The sequence below is a fragment of the Panicum hallii genome, chromosome 5 (genome assembly GCF_002211085.1).
Source record: "Panicum hallii strain FIL2 chromosome 5, PHallii_v3.1, whole genome shotgun sequence".
NCBI classification, from domain to species: domain Eukaryota; kingdom Viridiplantae; phylum Streptophyta; class Magnoliopsida; order Poales; family Poaceae; genus Panicum; species Panicum hallii.
Genome location: NC_038046.1, coordinates 17,727,679 through 17,745,054, shown reverse-complemented (window position 1 = coordinate 17,745,054; position 17,376 = coordinate 17,727,679). Strand labels below are relative to the sequence as shown.

The window sequence follows — 17,376 nt, the reverse complement described above, 5'->3', positions numbered from 1 at the left end:
TTACTATTATGTGATGTTTAAGTTGTTTAATTCGTATATATGGCAGAATCTACCTCCTGCCAGTAATTATATAAACAAGCAGCACACAACAAAACAACACACAACATCGCAAGCAAGAGCACAGACAACTTTATTACTGCCAGGAGGGTACAGCTTAGGGTGAGACTAGGTCTCGTACTACTCGTCCAGGGTTATGTCCAAGGGCACGACTTAAACAAAAGGGGCTGGGGTGTACATCGCTAGGGTGGCGTTGGTCATTCTACTCGCGGGGCGTGCCTTCTTCTGGGGCGGGAAGCGTGAGTGATCCTTGCTCGCCGTCCTCTGGATTTCCATTGGTCGAGGGTTGCGCTGTAGCATCCTCTTCAGCGGCAGCAGCGGAACCTTCAGGGTTCTCGGGTGGGGCTTGTGTGTTTCTGAAGAGTGTCCCCCATCCTATGATGGGTGTCCCGAGTAAAACATGGTCCTCTCTAATTGTCGGGACTGGTGTTCCACTTCGGGTCCAATCTTGCATACGCCGGTCTTGGGCTTGCCTGAGGCTCTCTTGGGCTACTGCTTCGCTGCTAACCGCGGCTGCGGCTCTTGCCTCAGCATGGGCGGCTCGGATCTGCTGCAGTCTCACTGCGAGCTCTGCTTGCTCGGCTCGATGGGTCTGCTCCCTCAGAAGGTTGGCTTGCTCATCAAAGAGTTGGTCCAGGGCGGCTAGGTAAGTAGCCACTTGGTACAGGGGGCCTTCTTCGTGGCGGCGTCGTTCCAGGTTTCTCATGCGTGCTTCCCAAACCGGGGTTCTGATGGCCGGCGGAAAGAACTTTGCTGGTGTGGGGGCGAGGTGTTCTTCAAAAATCCGGCACAAATAACGGAGCGTTTTTCTGATGGCCAAGGGGTAGGTGTCCTGGTGTCTAAACCCTGTGGCAGTCAGTCGCCAAGGCTGGATGTCGGGGTAGCGGTTGCTCCTGGCGATGACCAGGATCACCCTGCAGCGGAGGGTACCATGGTGCTCGTACTCTCGGCTGTAGTACCTTGGGCGTTCTGTAACGCCAAGGTCCTCCAGGGTGTTGATTAAGAGGCCGGGAAAGCCAGGTGCTGCTTGGCAATCGCCCTGGGTCCATCCTTCCTCAGCCATCTGAAAAAGCAACAGGGTAAACAATCTGGTACAGGTGCAAAAGGGAGTAGATGATATTTATTATTACAACAAGGGTGGTACAGTTTTTCATAGATACGTGGTCATTAGGGTACGGTTTTAGCTAGGGGTGCTAATCCTATCATGGGGATTCTTCCTCGGTCCTGATAGAGCGCTTCTTTATTGGAAGGAACCGATCCATCTCGTTTTCGGTCTGAGTACCCTTATCCCAATGGGTTTCCATGGGTTCTTCTTCTTCTTCCTCTATCCATCCACCTATTCCGTTGCGGTTCTCGTATTCTTGCATCTGGGCTTGGAGGGCGGCTAAGGAATACTCAGCGTTTGCGGCTCTTGTCCGTTGTTCCTCCAGCTCCTGGGTTATCTTTTCAATCCCACGAATTAACTGCCTCAGTTGTGCTGCCTGTTCGCGGTAGAGGGCATCCAAGCCAGTAAGGTAGATGGATAGGTGGGAAACCGTATCTTCGAGGTCTTCTTCTTCTCGTCCAAGGCCCCTCATTCGGGCAATCCAAGTGCGTCCTCGTCCCTCAGCGGGTGGGAAAAACCCCATAGGAGTCCGCTGAAGGTGGTGCTTGTAGAGCACACGTAGCCGTCGCAGGGCTTTACGGGTGGCCTTTCGATAGGCGTCGGGGAAGCGAAAGCCAGTTGTGGAGATGAACCAAGGGTCCACATCAGGGTAGCGGGTGCTCCTCTCCACAAAGATCATCGTGTCGCACCGAAGGGTGCCTCCGGAGATGTATTCTCGGTAGACATACTCCGGCGGTTCCATAACCCCAACGCGTTCCAGGCTGAGCAATAACAACTTGGGAAGGCCGGGCTCTGCGTGGCAGATTCCGTTGACCCATCCATTGCCAGCCATCTGGAACAGGGTAAAAACCAGGGGTGAGTGCTTGTGCAGAAAAACATCTAAGTTAGAACAAGTCTTAGGGCTTGAAAAGGGGTTTCGTTCCTAGGGTCACGTCCTACGGCCAGTTTACGGCTCTGATACCACCTGAAGCGTCCCCCATCAGGGAAGACTTAAAAGTGTCGAATTATCAGTCCCAGGAGGCTGATAACACTTTTATTACATCAGATGGTACATCACCGTACAACTCTGCGCGGTAATGGGCAGTGAAGCGCCACTATCGCGAGGATTACAACTAAAACCCACACTATTATGCTGGCTACGAAAAGAGGATCATCAGAGTCTTGCGCCATGCGGAATCCAACGGTGGCCTCAACCACAGGCAAGACTGGGTGCAGGACGAAACCCTACTCGTTGTCTTCGGGGACGTAGTCTGGGTCTTCCACTGTAAAAGTAAGAATGGGGTGAGTACAAACGTACTCAGCAAGTCCAATCACACCCACGGAGGGGTATAACAGAAATTAATGCACAGGACAATCCAAGGATAAGGTTACGGTTCTTTTGCGGGAAACTCTGTTGTATGCAAGGGTTTGTTTTAAAGGCATTTTTAAAACGAGTTTCCTTGTACCAAGGAGCACACGGTGTTGATCCACACAGGATCCAAGTTTTAAGCTGCTACCGGACTCCCCGTCCGTCGTAGCACACGGCACAACTGCCGGACACTTTCCAAATAACTCACACCAGCCCAACCATTCCCAGAGATAAACACTAATTATGTGACCACACCGTAACTTGCCCAGTACCGTGGGCACGGCTATTCGAATAGATTTTAACTCTGCAGAGGTGTGCAACTTTACCCACAGGTGGGGTACCACAACACGAACACCTTAGTGCCGGTGCAGATCCCAACAAAGCCATTACCCACCTTAGCTAGGCCTGACTAGCCATCTCGGGATCCATCAAGGGGTCATTCGACCTATCTCCGAGGTTTAACCGGGGCATAAGTCACACAGATCTTATCCCTTCTCCTTGATCACCCGTTGCTCTCAGCTCACCTGATGGCTATCAGACTAACTAGTGGGATTTATGCTAAGCCGTTGCCCATACAACGGTCAAGTGGTTCGCACGGCAAGAAGCTAGGTGAGATGTCACATCAACTCGGTCCTTAGGGGTGACAGGATGGATATCTCCCTTCCTCGCTCTACCACACAGGTACGAGCACACCAACGGCAATTCACACAGAAATGCCATCCATCCCGTCCGACTCGTCTTTCAAACCACATTTTACCCCTTTCCCACACACACGCATTCTCTTTATAAAACCGGGTGGTCAAGGTATGGTCATCACAAACAAGGGTGGCTATCCTACCATGTTTTCATCAAGCAAAACCATGCAATTTTATAAAACAGGCCACTGGGTTGTGTTTATAAAAACTAGGACAGAAACATGCATCAAAGGGCGGAATTGAACTTGCCATCGTCAAGTCCTTGCGGGAAGTCCTGGTCGAAGCACTGTCCCTCGGGTTCGGGGTCGCGGAACTGGTCCTCGTTCACTTGGTCACAGTCGGGACCTTCCTCGTTCACTCCGTGTCCCATGACGCAAACAAACAAACACACAATCAAGCACAAAAACTAAAAGCTTTTATCGCTGAGCTTGAATCGGAAATAATTCAGTTACGGAGGTAGGGGTAATATTTTTGGGTGATTTCTTAATGGCACGGTTAAAACTATACTAGAAAGGGCGTGGTAAAGTTTCGGGTCGATCGGAGGTTGTTTTGCACATAAAATGACGAGTTAAAGGTGGTTTCAGGGGGTTAAACGGGGTCCAGGGGCTTGTTTGTAAATATCTAAAGGGGCAGGGGCTTATTTATAAATCCTAGAAATACCCTAAGCATGCTAAAAGGTGTCAAATATATCTAGGTTTATGTACCGAGGGGTTTGATTTGAATTAACGGAAAGAGTAGGGCTACTTTTGCAAAAGGGGATAGATAAAGGGGTTTCTTTGGAGAGAAACAGAGAAGGGGAGGGGGCTTTGGGTAAAATCGCCCCTTTTCTTCCTCCTCTTGCCAGTAGGGAACAGAGGAGGGAAGGGGGGTACGGCGCCGGCCAATCCTCGGCGGCCGAGGCCCGGGCGGCTCGGGGTGGAGGGGGAGAAGGGAGAGGGGAATGAGGGGGGCCCATTCCCGGCCTCACCTCGGGCGGGGGCGGTGTGAGGTGGCCGGCCGACGGGAGGGGGGCGGCGGCGGCTCGGAAGCACGGCGGGGCGGTGAGGGAAGCTTGGGAAGGGAGCTGGGAGGTGATGGCGCGGTTGTGGAGGTGCCGAGGTGCGGGGGAGGGCTATTTATAGGCCGGGGGAAGGGCGGTGGAGGGGGTCTCGGCCGGCGGCTCCGCGGGCGCCATTAATGGCGATTTGTCCGTTCGCCCGTGTCGCGACACGGGGTGCAGTGCGTGTCCAGGACGGCGGCGGTGTGCGGCAGCAACGGGCGGCGCGTCGGGGCGGGCGTGGCAGCGGCAGGCGGCGCGGCACGCGCAGGAACAGGGCGCGCTCGTGCGCGCGGGGCGCGGTGGGGAGCAGCGGCGGGCGGCACGGCCGCGTTCCGGGGGCGGGGACGCGCGTGCGCGAGCGGCGCGGTACGGTGCGGGCCAGGGCGAGGGCGCGGGCGACGGGCGGCGCGGCGCGGCGCACGGCCACGCGCCGCGCGCGCGCGACGTGACACGGCCGGCAGGGGCTTGCGCGCGGCGCGGCAGGGGTGCGCGGCGCGGACGGGGCTGGCGCACGGGCACACGCGCAGGGGGAAGGGGCTGGCGCGTGCGTGCGCGAGGGGGAAGGAGAGGCGGCGTGGCTGGTGCGGCGAGGTGCAGCCAGGGCCGGCGGTGCTCAGGAGCAGGAGGAGGGGAGGAGAGAAGGGGGAAGGAAGGAGGAGAAGGAAAGAAGAAACAGGAAAAAAAAGGGAAAAGCAAGGAAAGAAAGAAAGGGAAAAGAGATTGGGGAAAGGAAAAGAAAAGAGAAGAAAAGAGAGGAAATGGGAGAGAGAAAAAAGGAGAAAGAGAGAGGGGGGGGGGCGTGTCGGCGCCGGTCGCGGCGACGTCCGTGGCCGGTCGGCCACGCGCGCGCGGGATTCGCGCGCTGCGCGAGAAAAGGATTGCGCCGGCGCTAATCGCGGCGGATGAACGCGCGCAGGCGGCAGGCCTCCGAGCGGCGCGGGATAGGACAGCGATAGGGTTTTAGTGTCGGTTAGAAGGGGTTAGGGCTAGGATTTCGACAACGAGTGGTTTTTAATTGAAACACTCTAGCGCGTGGTTTACTTGGGTAAATTTTCAGGGCGTTACAGAAACACCGCTTTTCATTTTTCCTTTTGAGGGATAATTTTTTTATAATACGGTTTGCTGCATCACTCTTAGCCCCTGCACACATGCTCGATAACATGATTAGATATATATATATATGCTTTGTCATCTACCACCAAAACCCACTAAGGGGCCTAGATATCTTTCACCCGTACTAACACGTTTCCTCTTTATTTTCGTAATTACCAAACCCACTATACTGTTTTGATCATATCTCATTCATCCTAACTCCGATTGACCCGATTCTTCTTCCTAAATTCATGTAAAATCAAAATCTATCAAATGAAACCAATGTTTGTATGATGTGCTGATGTTTGTTTGTATGTTTGAATGATTGTTGTCTGCACATTGCGAATCGAAAATAGAACCCGTGCATGAAGGAAACCCGGAGGAACCGAACAACCCGGAGTTCAACGCAGAGGACTCCTACGCCAGAGAAGGTAAGTTTCATTGACCCCTGCTTGATCATATTGCACCTATTATAATGAACTACCCGTTACGGCCTTTAGTATAGGTTATTTTATATGATACCGATATTGTGCCGAGTGAATGAGATGAACCTTGTCACTACCTTGATAGCATATTGTTATGATGTCTTGCATAATGATATAGTGTATATGATAGCACATTGGAAGCACGGGTTTTACCCTAAGTTACCGTGGGGTTGAATAACCAGCGGCTGGATACAGGTTTACTGTTTTGAAGTTGAAGAGTCGTCACAGGGAATATTCGAAAGATGAGGGGTCATTTGGTGGATTTTTAGATAAATTACTTGATTAACTATTTTTTCAGGGTTAATTATCCCGAAAAAAGGGTTTTTCGACTAATTTATCTAACTTCTATCTTCTGTACCATCACACCAATTATTTCCCAAGGGGATATTTTTTCACTACATGCCACGACCATTCGATCCTTTTTTCCAAACTTGAGAGATTTGGATTCAAGACTCGGGGGCTGCGGGATACGTGGCATCGACTACTTATTTTTCGAATATATTTGAAGAGTAAGCAAGGAAGATTCAAGACTAATGTGACCCTCACCCTTATTCTTCGATTCAACCTAAGGCTCGGGGGCTACTCCATATGGAGTGATTTTCCATCGCACCCCATACCAAAGAAGTAATTCGTAGCATGAGCACCTCATAGCTTCGATGAAGCCAAGGAAGAACTCGAAGAAGAACTTCAAGATGGAGTTTCAAAAGAAGCCAAAGACTACTTCGGAAGTACTCGAGGAGCCTGCAGTACTCAGCTACGAAGAGCTCGGGAGCTTGTCAGACCCGGGACTACGGGACTGTGTACATAACATAGTTCATACAGGAATAGGGGATAGGAGATGTCTTATACCTTATCTGTGTTGTACTCTACTCGCATGCGAAGTAGAACTAGTCGATACAGAAGGAAGCTACTCGAGTTGTACTCGAGTACGATTCCTAAGCTGGTGTCGGATTAGGATTCATGTAACCCTATCCTCCCAGATATATAAGGGCGGGTAGGGACCCCCTCAAAATACATCAACATCTAAGGCAATACAAACCATCAAACAGGACGTAGGGTATTACGCACATCGCGGGCCGAACCTATCTAAACCTTGTGTTGCTTGCACCTTCGAGTTTCTGATCTTGGTGACACCCTACCTAAAACTCACCACTTCGGGTATATCCCTCGGTGGGCAGGCGGTAAAACAAGTGTTTACCTTGTAGACCGTGCCAAGAGGAAGAACTACTCCAGGAATGACGGTGAACTGCCGATCCTAGAGTGAGTACCAATGTACCACCTAGCAAGTCCTAGGAGGAGGATTTGTGAACCACCCACACCTCCAACGTCTCCCCATGAAGCTAGATCTGACGAAGGTGAAGACCCCGCGAAGCAGGTGTTAGGAAAGGATAGTCAGGCTGATGTCCTAGCCAACCCGTAGAAGTCACGCGGAGGAGTTATGCACGTTGTATCTTGTGTTTGCTTGCTTGAATGAATGAATGCATGTGTTGTGTTGTTTGATGCTTGCTTGTTGTGCTTTGAGTGTGGTCTATAATAATAATAATAATAATAATAATAATAATAATAATAATAATAATAATAATAATAATAATAATAATAATAATAATAATAATAATAATAATAATAATAATAATAATAATAATAATCGACCCTTAGAAGCCACCTAAAACCCGCTTGTGTTTGACCACAGATGTCCTGCCGATCGAGCAGCGTCCGGAGAGACAAGCTCTTAGGGATGAGGACGAGGTCAACCAAGCCGCGAGAGCAAGAGCCATGGTAGATGGCAACCAGGACCATGTGGAAGAAAATGAACCTGTGCTACCACCACCTCCAGTAGCCCCTGATCTAACTGCCATTCTGGATCATCAGACTCGACTTCTCGAGCTGCCATTCTGGATCGTCAGACTCGACTTCTCGAGATACTGGCAAGTGCCCTTTTTTAGATATCGTGCTTCACCATATATTTTGCTTTCTCAACTTCAGCACCTGCACACATGCTAGATAAACGCGATTAAACGTACATATATTTTGTCATCTAAAACCAAAACCCACTTAGAGGTCTGGATATCTGTGATCTGTCTCTACAAATCGATTTCCAGGGACGAGTCATGCTATGACCCGTTCCTAAAAATCAATTTTCAAAAAATAAAAAAATAAAAAAAATTGAAAACATCAAAATAAAAAAAATCCCAGCCAGCGCCACAAGCCCCTCTACGTACAATTTTTTTTATAAAATACGCACACTTTTATTAACCGGGGTTTGAACCGCTTACCTTAAGCCTCGCGCGTACCCTTTTCTCCACAACATCACTTCTGACTCTATTGGGTATGCTATTCTTTTGTATTAACTCTGAAATCAATTTGTAGGAGCAGGTGACGGCATCACCCGACCCTAGAAATTCATTTCGAGGGTGCCGGTGACGCCATCAACCGCCCCTAAAAATATTTTTCTATTTGATTCTAAAAATTAGTTTAAATTTTAAAATATAGAAAAACAAATAAAAAAGATGAAACTCTGCACTATGGTTATTGTGAACTATAGATATAGAAAAAAAAAATCCAAATATATTTCAGTGTAAGTATGATTTGAATTGCATGAGATACTATACAGTTATAGCCATGTGTAGGGCACAACTATTAAATGATCTTATGACGCTAAAGGTCGTAAATGAATAATGTATAAATTTATAAAATTTTAAAAGTTTAGATCTTACCGGTAAAACTTTGATATGGAGGCTACTCTACATCCGAGATTGTTTGAAAAAAAATTAAAACTCATAGATTTTCAAATTAGAGAACTTATAATAATTTTTTGAAAATTAAATGATCTTAAATGAAAATGTTATCAACTACAAGTTTTAGGTCTCGTCAACCTCTATAATTTTGATTTTGATATAAAGTTTGACCTCATCCTAAATTTTTTGTTGCGATCATTTTTAGGGGCGGGTCGCCATCATCCACCCCTAAATTTGCATTTTTAGAGGTGGGTGACGCCATCACCCGCCTCTAGAAATGGCCACCTTTTACAGGGATAGATGGAGGCATCATCCGCCCCTAGAAATGCTATTTTTAGGGGTGTGTGATGGCGTCACCCACCACTGGAAATGGTGGTCATTTCCATGAGTGGATCGGTTGTTACATGCTCCTTTGTAGAAACCGATTACCTTTTGAGCCGCCTCAAAAAATGGAGTGTTACTATAAATCTTTTTTTAGCAATTAGGTAACTGATATATGACAGTTTGAGTGAGTTTGATACTTTGATCTATTGTAAATGCTTAACTAATAGTAGTATTTAAATCTAGAGTGAAAAGGGTGTCATATACTCATATATCCATTGGTGAGTTTCTGCTCCATTAACCGGGCTCATACACCGCTACAATCTAGGCTTTTTTGTATAGACCTGCGGCTAACATATGACCCTTTCCTAAGTGCTAAATACTCCACTCCAAAAAACCTAACCCACTATCATACAAAAATAAGCACACACAGTCACAGTAATTCAGCCTCACCTTGGGTTTTGCTCTTTTGGATCAGCTGCGCTCTTCTTCTTATTCAGCTGTACTATAATTTTATATTGCTTGGTAGAGTCTATTTTGTCCGGCCCCTCAGCCTCTAGCGCATGCAACAAGCCCAGGACCACCTCCTGCGCCTTTTTCACGGCATGTGAGATTTCACCAGCCAGTTGACAGCCCTGTGTGTGCGCGATCACAAGCCAGGACCAAACACGAGCAAAGAACAAGACAACACAACAATCTATAGCTCACATGCCTTCCAGGACCCTTGGCTCCTGCTGCCGGAATGGCGCCAGCCACCTCTCCCCCGGAGATCCAGCCAAACCGGCGCACAGGGACAGGTTGCTGGTACACTAGGAGTCACAAGGGCTCAGCAAAAGGTGCTGCAGGGAATGGCTGCATTCACATTGATTCACCAGCCAGTCTACCAGACTACTGACTACCACCATGTCATGTAAAGAAAGATAGGAGCACATCCAAGTCACCAGCGTGCAGCGAATGCACGCTTTCCGGGGCGGCGGTAATACAATGAGACATCATTAGCGTACAAGATCGACCTCATGATCCTAGGCATGTGCTTCCTAAGATCAGCGATTACTGATTAGTGCCTGCTAGTAGCTAGCTCAGACGCTTTTCTAAGATCAGTGATTACTGACTAGTGATCCTAGACAAGTAGTAGTAGCTAGGTTACACACGGGCGCCCATACACGGCTCACTGTCAGGCATGTGACTCTTGCATGAACACTTGTTACAGCGGATGAATGTGTACGCATCCATCAGATTCATCAGACGGTGCCCAGTTCTTGGAGCAGCTCGGCCATCGTCGGCCGCTGGTCCGGGTCCTCCCCGGTGCAGGCCACGGCGATCTCCGCCAGCTTGGCGGCCTCGGCCGCCGAGTAGCTCCCCTGCAGGTTGCCGTCGACGAGCTCCCCGACGTCGCCGGGCGGCTGCGCCGCCACCGCCACCTTCCGCTTGCCCGCGAGCACCTGGAGCACGATGACCCCGAACGCGTAGACGTCGCTCTTCTCGGAGAACCGGCCCACGGTGGTGTACTCCGGCGCGAGGTACCCCATGGCGGCGCTGGCCTTGAGCGTCGAGAAGACGAGGTCGTCGACGAGGAGCTTGTGCAGGCCGCACCCGGAGATGAGCGGCCGGTAGGTGTAGTCCAGCAGGACCTTGTCCGCCGAGATGTTCTGGTGGACGAGCGCCGGCTTGCTTGGCCCCGCGCTGTGCAGGTACTCAATCCCTGCGATACAAAAAGTTTGGCAAAATTTCAGTTGATTTGCGAGTGCCAAAATTCACCTGTTGTCTTTTTCACACTGCTGGTAACAGCAAGTATAGTGAGACGATTGCTAAAGACCTACAAAAGCTTGGACATGTCACGCGGAGCAGAGCTTTTTCAGAACGGACAAAGGCCCTGGATGTGACTATTGGTGCGTCCCGGCCGGTTCACAGGTTTCTGCGCAACATGTGAGCAACCAGCACAGCACCGATGGATGGATCCATGTACTATCTTCCATCCGGTGATGGCAAGAATCAACGTGCCCATGCATGACACGCGATCTTGGCAAATTTTCAAAGTCGTTGCCAAATGTCGCATGCATGCCATGTGTTGTTCAGGCAGATCAAGATGACAACTAGCCACCACCAGGAGACGGTTTCTGGATTGCTGTTGCTGCTGTATGTTTTGTGCGTGTGAACTAGTATGAAAGGGTGTGAATGCAGAGAAGATTTGGTCATCAGCAGGCCACTAGTGGAAGATCAGTGATGACACCAACTGACGGCTAGAGAGTGACGGTCCACTATACCTCTGGCGATGCCCTTGATGATGGAGATCCTCGTGGACCACTCGAGGACACGGTGGCCGCCGCCGGCGGTGCTGTCGGCGTCGACGTCGAGGAACTGCGACAGGCTGCCATTGGGCACGAAGTCGTAGACGAGGAAGCACTCCCCGCGCGCCCTGGAGCAGCAGAACCCCCGCAGCGCGACCACGTTGTCGTGCCGGAGCTCGGCGAGCAGCTTGAGCCCCTGGAGGAACTCGGCCTCCTCCTGCCGGCAGCACGTCTTGCCCAGCCGCTTCACGGCGACGGGGGTGCCGTCGCGCAGCGTGCCCCTGTACGTGGCCGCCAGCCCGCCGGCCTTCTTCCCGCGCCGCCCGAGGAGGTTGAGCTCCGAGAAGTAGCGCGTCGCGGACTCCACCTCCTCCGTGCTGATCCGTAGGCTCTGGGCCAGCACGTCCTGTGAGGAGAACCCGAGCCCCGCGGCGCCGCCCCGCGCGTCGGCGAGCGGGTCCCAGGCGTTCGAGTACTCGAGGCTCGCCAGCGCCGACGACGCGCTCTTGCGGGCCGACGACCCCTTCGCCGTGGCTGCCTCGGTGCTGCAGCGGCCGCCGGCGACCGTGGGCGGCGAGCCCCCCGCGACCCTCTGCATGCGCCACCGGCGCCACGAGAGCGCGAGCAGGCCGGCCGCCGTGGCCGCGAGGAGGGCCACGGCGACGACGACCACGGCCGCGAGCGCCTTGGTCGACGGCGCGCGCCCGTGGCCGCCGCCGCCGTCGGGGGCCGTGACCTGCGGCGCGATGCCGGCGCTGAACGGCTGCGGCCGGTCGGGGTCGATGAGGTCCGCCGGGGTGCACGGGCGGAGCGCGGGCAGCCCGGCGCCGCACAGGTCGGTGTTGTTCCCATACTGGAAGCCGGCCTGCAACCTAGCCGCCAGTTCTTGGGACGACGAACAACCAGAAAACCAATCAGCATTATCTCAATCATCAAGAACAATAGCTAAGGTCGCGCGGATGAACGAATTGATGTGAGGAAGAAAAGGAGGATTTACCGGCGGGGACGCTGCCGGTGAGGGAGTTGTTCCTGACGTCGAGCGCTACGAGGCGGGGCAGCTGCGCGAGCCTGACGGGGATGGAGCCGAAGAGGTTGTTGAAGCTGAGGTCGAGGCGCGCGAGCAGCGGGAGGCCGCCGAGGCTGGCCGGGATGGCGCCGGAGAGGCGGTTGGACTGCAGGGCCAGGACGGTGAGCCTGGTGAGGTTGCCGAGCTGCGTGGGGATGCTCCCGGTGAGCTGGTTGTAGCAGAGCTGCACCACTGCACGGGCAGGCACATCAATCAACATCATCATCATCAGCGGCGGCGGCGGCAGAGAAGCATTGAATCAGAAATTCAGAATCAGCCCGGAGATGCGAGGACCAGTGCAAGCTACTCCGTAGAAGCATTTGGTAGGAGTACCATGGACATGTTAGAACAGAGCAGCATCTTAATAGCCCATCCGACTGGGAGTACTAATTTGGCATGAGCAGAGGCAGGGCAGAGCATGGGAGTACCAAACTGGGAAACGACCCAAGGAGGAACCAAGTAAATCTGGAACGAAAGGTTGGGTGGTATTATCAGCCAAGGAGTGTTGCAATCTGCCCAACAAGAGCTGCTTGATTGAGACTTCTGACGACAAAATCCAACGGATATACAGGTAGCGGTAGGTAAAGCAGCACCCATTTTTGATTTGGTGTCAAGAAACGCCAAGCAAGTCGACGACCGGAACAAATAAAAAACACATGAGGCGAATCAATCATCGATCCGAGCCATGCCAATTGCCAATGCAGCAGCTCGCCCCAGAGTCCACGGCGCCGCCACATGCATGCGATGCGAGCGCGGGTCAGCGAGCGCGAGCAGGGCGGGGGAGGTTCCGAGAGATCTCGAACGCATCTGAGAGTGAGAGAGCTAGCCGTACCTTGCAGGGACGCCATGGCGCCGAGCTCCGGCGGTATGGGCCCGGAGAGGTTGTTGACGTTGAGGTAGAGGTCGGTGAGGCCCTGGAGCGCCGCGAGCTCCCGCGGGACGCCGCCCCGGAGCGCGTTATAGTGGAGGTAGAGCCCCGTGAGCGCGCGGAGGCCCGCGACGGCGGGCGGGAGCGTGCCGGCGAGCCCCTTCCCCTGCAGCGAGACGTTGGCGACGGCGCCGCGCGCGTCGCAGGCGACGCCCTCGAACCCGCCCCCGCAGGGGTCCCGGCCGGGCGCCCACGACGGGAGCAGGCGGCCCGTCGGGTCCAGCGCGGCGCCCAGCGCCAGCAGCGCGCGCGCCTCGCCCTCGTCCGCCGCGCGCGCCGCGCCCAGGGCGAGGAGGAGGAAGGCGAGCGCGGCGAGGCGGGCGGAGGCCATTGCCCCCCGCTGCGCGCGCGCGCGCGCGCCGGTGCTGGGAGCCTGGGAGTGGGAGCTCGGGAGTCGGGAGAGGCCGGCGGGCGACGCGGCTCCCGGTGCTGGTGCGCGAGGAGAGGGGGAAGGAGACTGGACTGGGGCGTGGGCGCGTGCAGGGGTGAGGGGTTCGAGGATGGAATAGGCGCGGGCGAGCCGAGTGGCCGGCCGGGTGGTAGTGGTAATAACGTGGAGGCTCCCGAGAGCAGCGGCCGGGTCGGGTCAGGCGCTCGGCTCTGACGAGCAGGCCCGAGCTGTCAGTGGCCGCGAGGCCACTTGGCGTCCGATCCGTAGGGCACGAACAAGTTGCGTACGTGACGAGGAGCAGCACGCACACCGTAGTAGAGACGTGGGCCCTGCGTCTGACCGGTGTACGTAACAACGAGGCGCCGTGGCCGGTCAACTGCATGCGTCGATCGGGTCCGGTCCGTGTACGAACTGCTGCAGCCCGGGTCGACAGGTGCGTCGTGGTGCACGACGAATGGAAACCGGAACGCGACCGTGTGATTTCGAAGAAAGATGATGCTGCGATCGCCGCCGCGCCAAACTTTTGTTTCGTTGCCTGCCCTTGCGTTCGTTGTCTGGAGTCTGGACCGTTCGGCGAAGGGGTATTGATGAGGAGCCGGGCGTCACGCTGCTCTGAGACTGCTGGTGGGGCCGGCCGACAGTGTGAAGGCCGCCGCAGGGGGAATCTAATCATCGTCCGCGGGAGTACATCAGCACTGCTCAGTGTACTGTGCTCCCGTTGACGATTGCAGCACTATTCATGCACCAGTAGAGATCATACGTGCATACTATACGAGCTCCAATTTTTTTTTATCTGTCACTTTGGTCAGCTATGGCACGGTTAACCCATACACGTCTTTGACCATTAATATTTTTCCGAAAAAATAATACTTTGCTGTTATTGAAAATAAAAGGCTGTTAAAAGCTTTTTCATGGAAAAAATATTTATGTGGCGTAGCATGCACGCCTTTCAAAATCCACAAAGTTCATACAAACGCTGCAGGCCAGGCGAGGCCAGCCTGGAGCTTTTGACGCTGCAACTCACCCCAGCAGCTTCCGTTGCAAAGGGGACGTTCGTTCCCTGTTCTGCCAGCCGTGGAACCAGATGCCATATGCAAAGGAGACGTCCTTGATCAAACAAATCAATGGTAAATCATTTGAAAATTGATGGACTAAGCTCTAGTTTTAGCAATTTTATATTTGCTTATGGCCTCAGACCGGATCCACACTTGGTTCCGGCTCCGGCTGCTCCCCGTTCGCTTGCTGCCGCTGCTTCTTGTCCAATTTTTGAATTCTTTCTTCTTCGACTTTCGAATCCTGATTAGATGTACATTACAAGTATTTTAAACATTAAAGCACAGACATGATCGCGTGGAGGGAAAGAGAGAGGATTAAGATTTGCATTGAGTCTCGCGGTTATGTCACAGCGAGATTTAACTACTGCTCGACGGACATCGGTGATGAGAGTAGTATTAAGCTAATAAGCCTTCTTTTGGGTAGTGTTCTTCCGTTTGGACGACAAATAAAGCATGCAGCAAAAGGTACATACTTAGGGCAGCAGTGTGTCGTGCTTCCTCGATCGCCATGGCAGTCTCTACTCCTAGTAAACTTACCTTGCTTTGGCATCTTGTCGGTGTGAGAGGTGATTATGTTTTACCGTACGGCAGATCATCAAGATTTAAGAGTCGTACTGCACCTCTATATGCATAATTATGTAAGGCGTGCACGCGCGTCGGATGGTTCAGGTATGAGTAATGTGGCGTAGGTTCGGGCAGCAAGCGAGATCTGTGCAATGTGATGTGCAACGGCCTGGAATCCTGAGTAGTTAGTGTTGGGAACTTGGGCCAGAGGGAGCGAGGTGGCAATTCACCAACTAATTCCTTATCTTGTGTTGAAAATTCAGGAGAACTATATCAGCAGAAAAGTAGCAAAATGATAAATATCAAATGCACAAAAAGACAACGATTTACAAGAAAAATCTACTCAATGTGAGAGGTAAGAATCCAAGGGGACCAACCCAGACTTCCACTATAATCAACAACCGGCTAAAAAAGCGTTCTCTGCTACCTCTAGACTATTACAACAACATTAACTGTTTATCTGATGCCTAATCCAGTCAAGCACGTTTGAGCCTAGACAGATCACTAACTTGAGGGCAATAGAGCCACCAAACCTAGACAGATTTGCTTTCCTTTCTTCTTCCTCTCTTCTCACGTGTTGTGGTATTCGCATTGTGTTCTCCTCCACCTCTCTACTCTACACACACACAAACAGAGCAGAAGTCAAAGAGGCTAGAGTTTTTTGTGCTTGTCACTCCCCTCCATCTCATGGAGAGTGATCTCAACCATGGATTTAAGCACCATATCTACAGTTCACAAGCACTTGATTTGTGGGTTGGTTTGTTGCACTTTGCTGATCTCCAAATCATTCTTGGTATGCAGTGATAGCTCAACACGGTTAGTGTGTACAATAACGAAGGACTCCCTCCATTTCAATTTGTAGGTCGTTTTGGTCAATCTAGATTGATAGATTTTGCTATGCATCTAGATATGCATTGTGTCTACATACATAGAAAATTTTATGTATCTTGATTTGCCAAAATGACCTACAATTTGAAATGGAAGGAGTATTAAAATATAAAATATTAACTTATAGACCACATAAATATCATAATCAAATGGTTATGATTTATATGCATGCAGATTTTTTCATAAAAATAAAAAATTGTTGATTTTTAGCCTTCCTCGTGTGGATTAATATATGCGGAGACTCAGCGAGGCATTGGCTAGCTAGACCTCTCTCTCGCAAGTCGTAATGACAAACAACACTCGCGCAATAGGTTCTCACTGCTACAAAATGATTTGTACAGATGCTTCATTTTTTCCAAGGGCGGCCTAAAAGATAACCCGCTTTTACAAATGGAGGGGGGCAGTATAACAATTCATCCATCCGTGGAAGTACATTTTTAGGGAGGGGTGATGGCGTCACCTGTCCCTGAAAATGACAACCACTTTTAGAGGCAGGTGATGTTTTCAAGGGCGGGTGATGGCGTCACCCCGCCCCTAAAAATGCATTTCTAGGGGCGGATGATGGTGTCACTCGCTCCTAAAATAGTCCCACGCAAAAAAAATTCATAACCTTTTCATATGATCTTGAATGAAGTCAAACTTTATACCAAAATTGTAGAGATTGACGAGATCTACAATTTTGTAGTTAATAACTTTTTTATTTAAGGTCATTTAATAGTCCAAAAAGTTATTCTAATTTATCCAATATCTATGACTATATAGTATTTCATACAACTCAAGTTATATTTTGAGGTTTCCATAATCTTAACCTTTATATACACTAGAATATTTTTTTCTTTTTTATTTTGTTGTTTTTATTTTTTTATTTTTTATTTTTTAAAAATTGATTTGTAGAGGCGGGTCATGCTCTAAATATAGCATTTCTAACTGCAAGTAGTAAGGGCGCATAAAAACATATTTTTAGATACTCGTCCCTAAAAACTGTTTCTGTAGTAATATCTGGTGATCAATGTACAAATCATAATATAATGTGATCACGGGCGTCAACGGAGGCTGTCTATCCTCCGTGGAAAATTGGAAACTCAGTGTCACGCATACGGGACAACACGGACCTACTAATAACTTTGTTTGTGAACAGCATTAACTAGATTAGGCGGCATTAGCACGTGAAATGGTGCGGATTTTCAAGCCTCCGACGACCTTTTTCTGCCAAGACTTTCTTGCAGTCCGACAGAGATATATAAATAAAATCCTTGCTGGACACGTCCTCCCACCCCAAGAGAGTCAATGCCAAACCTGCCAAACTTCTTGCTAGCTTA

At 51.0% G+C, this 17,376-nt stretch overlaps 1 protein-coding gene across 1 annotated transcript; it reads right to left on the bottom strand.

Annotated features, from left to right (window-relative positions):
• Nucleotides 1-9,792: 9,792 nt before the first annotated feature.
• Nucleotides 9,793-13,667, bottom strand: LOC112891802 (LRR receptor-like serine/threonine-protein kinase FEI 2). Its single transcript, XM_025958763.1, has 4 exons — nt 13,064-13,667; nt 12,163-12,423; nt 11,142-12,050; nt 9,793-10,579 (listed from the first exon to the last, which is right to left on the bottom strand). Exons 1-4 carry the CDS (start codon nt 13,488-13,490, stop codon nt 10,119-10,121), a joined length of 2,058 nt encoding a protein of 685 aa, XP_025814548.1. The 5' UTR covers nt 13,491-13,667; the 3' UTR covers nt 9,793-10,118.
• Between the last annotated feature and the right edge of the window lie 3,709 nt (nt 13,668-17,376).

Excerpts from the sequence above, each read along its gene's own strand:
- LOC112891802 (XM_025958763.1), bottom strand. The coding sequence starts at position 13,490 with ATGGCCTCCGCCCGCCTCGCCGCGCTCGCCTTCCTCCTCCTCGCCCTG. Across the intron at positions 12,424-13,063 it reads CGCCATGGCGTCCCTGCAAG|TGGTGCAGCTCTGCTACAAC; the intron begins GTACGGCTAGCT and ends CTGCCCGTGCAG. Across the intron at positions 10,580-11,141 it reads CATCAAGGGCATCGCCAGAG|GGATTGAGTACCTGCACAGC; the intron begins GTATAGTGGACC and ends TTTGTATCGCAG.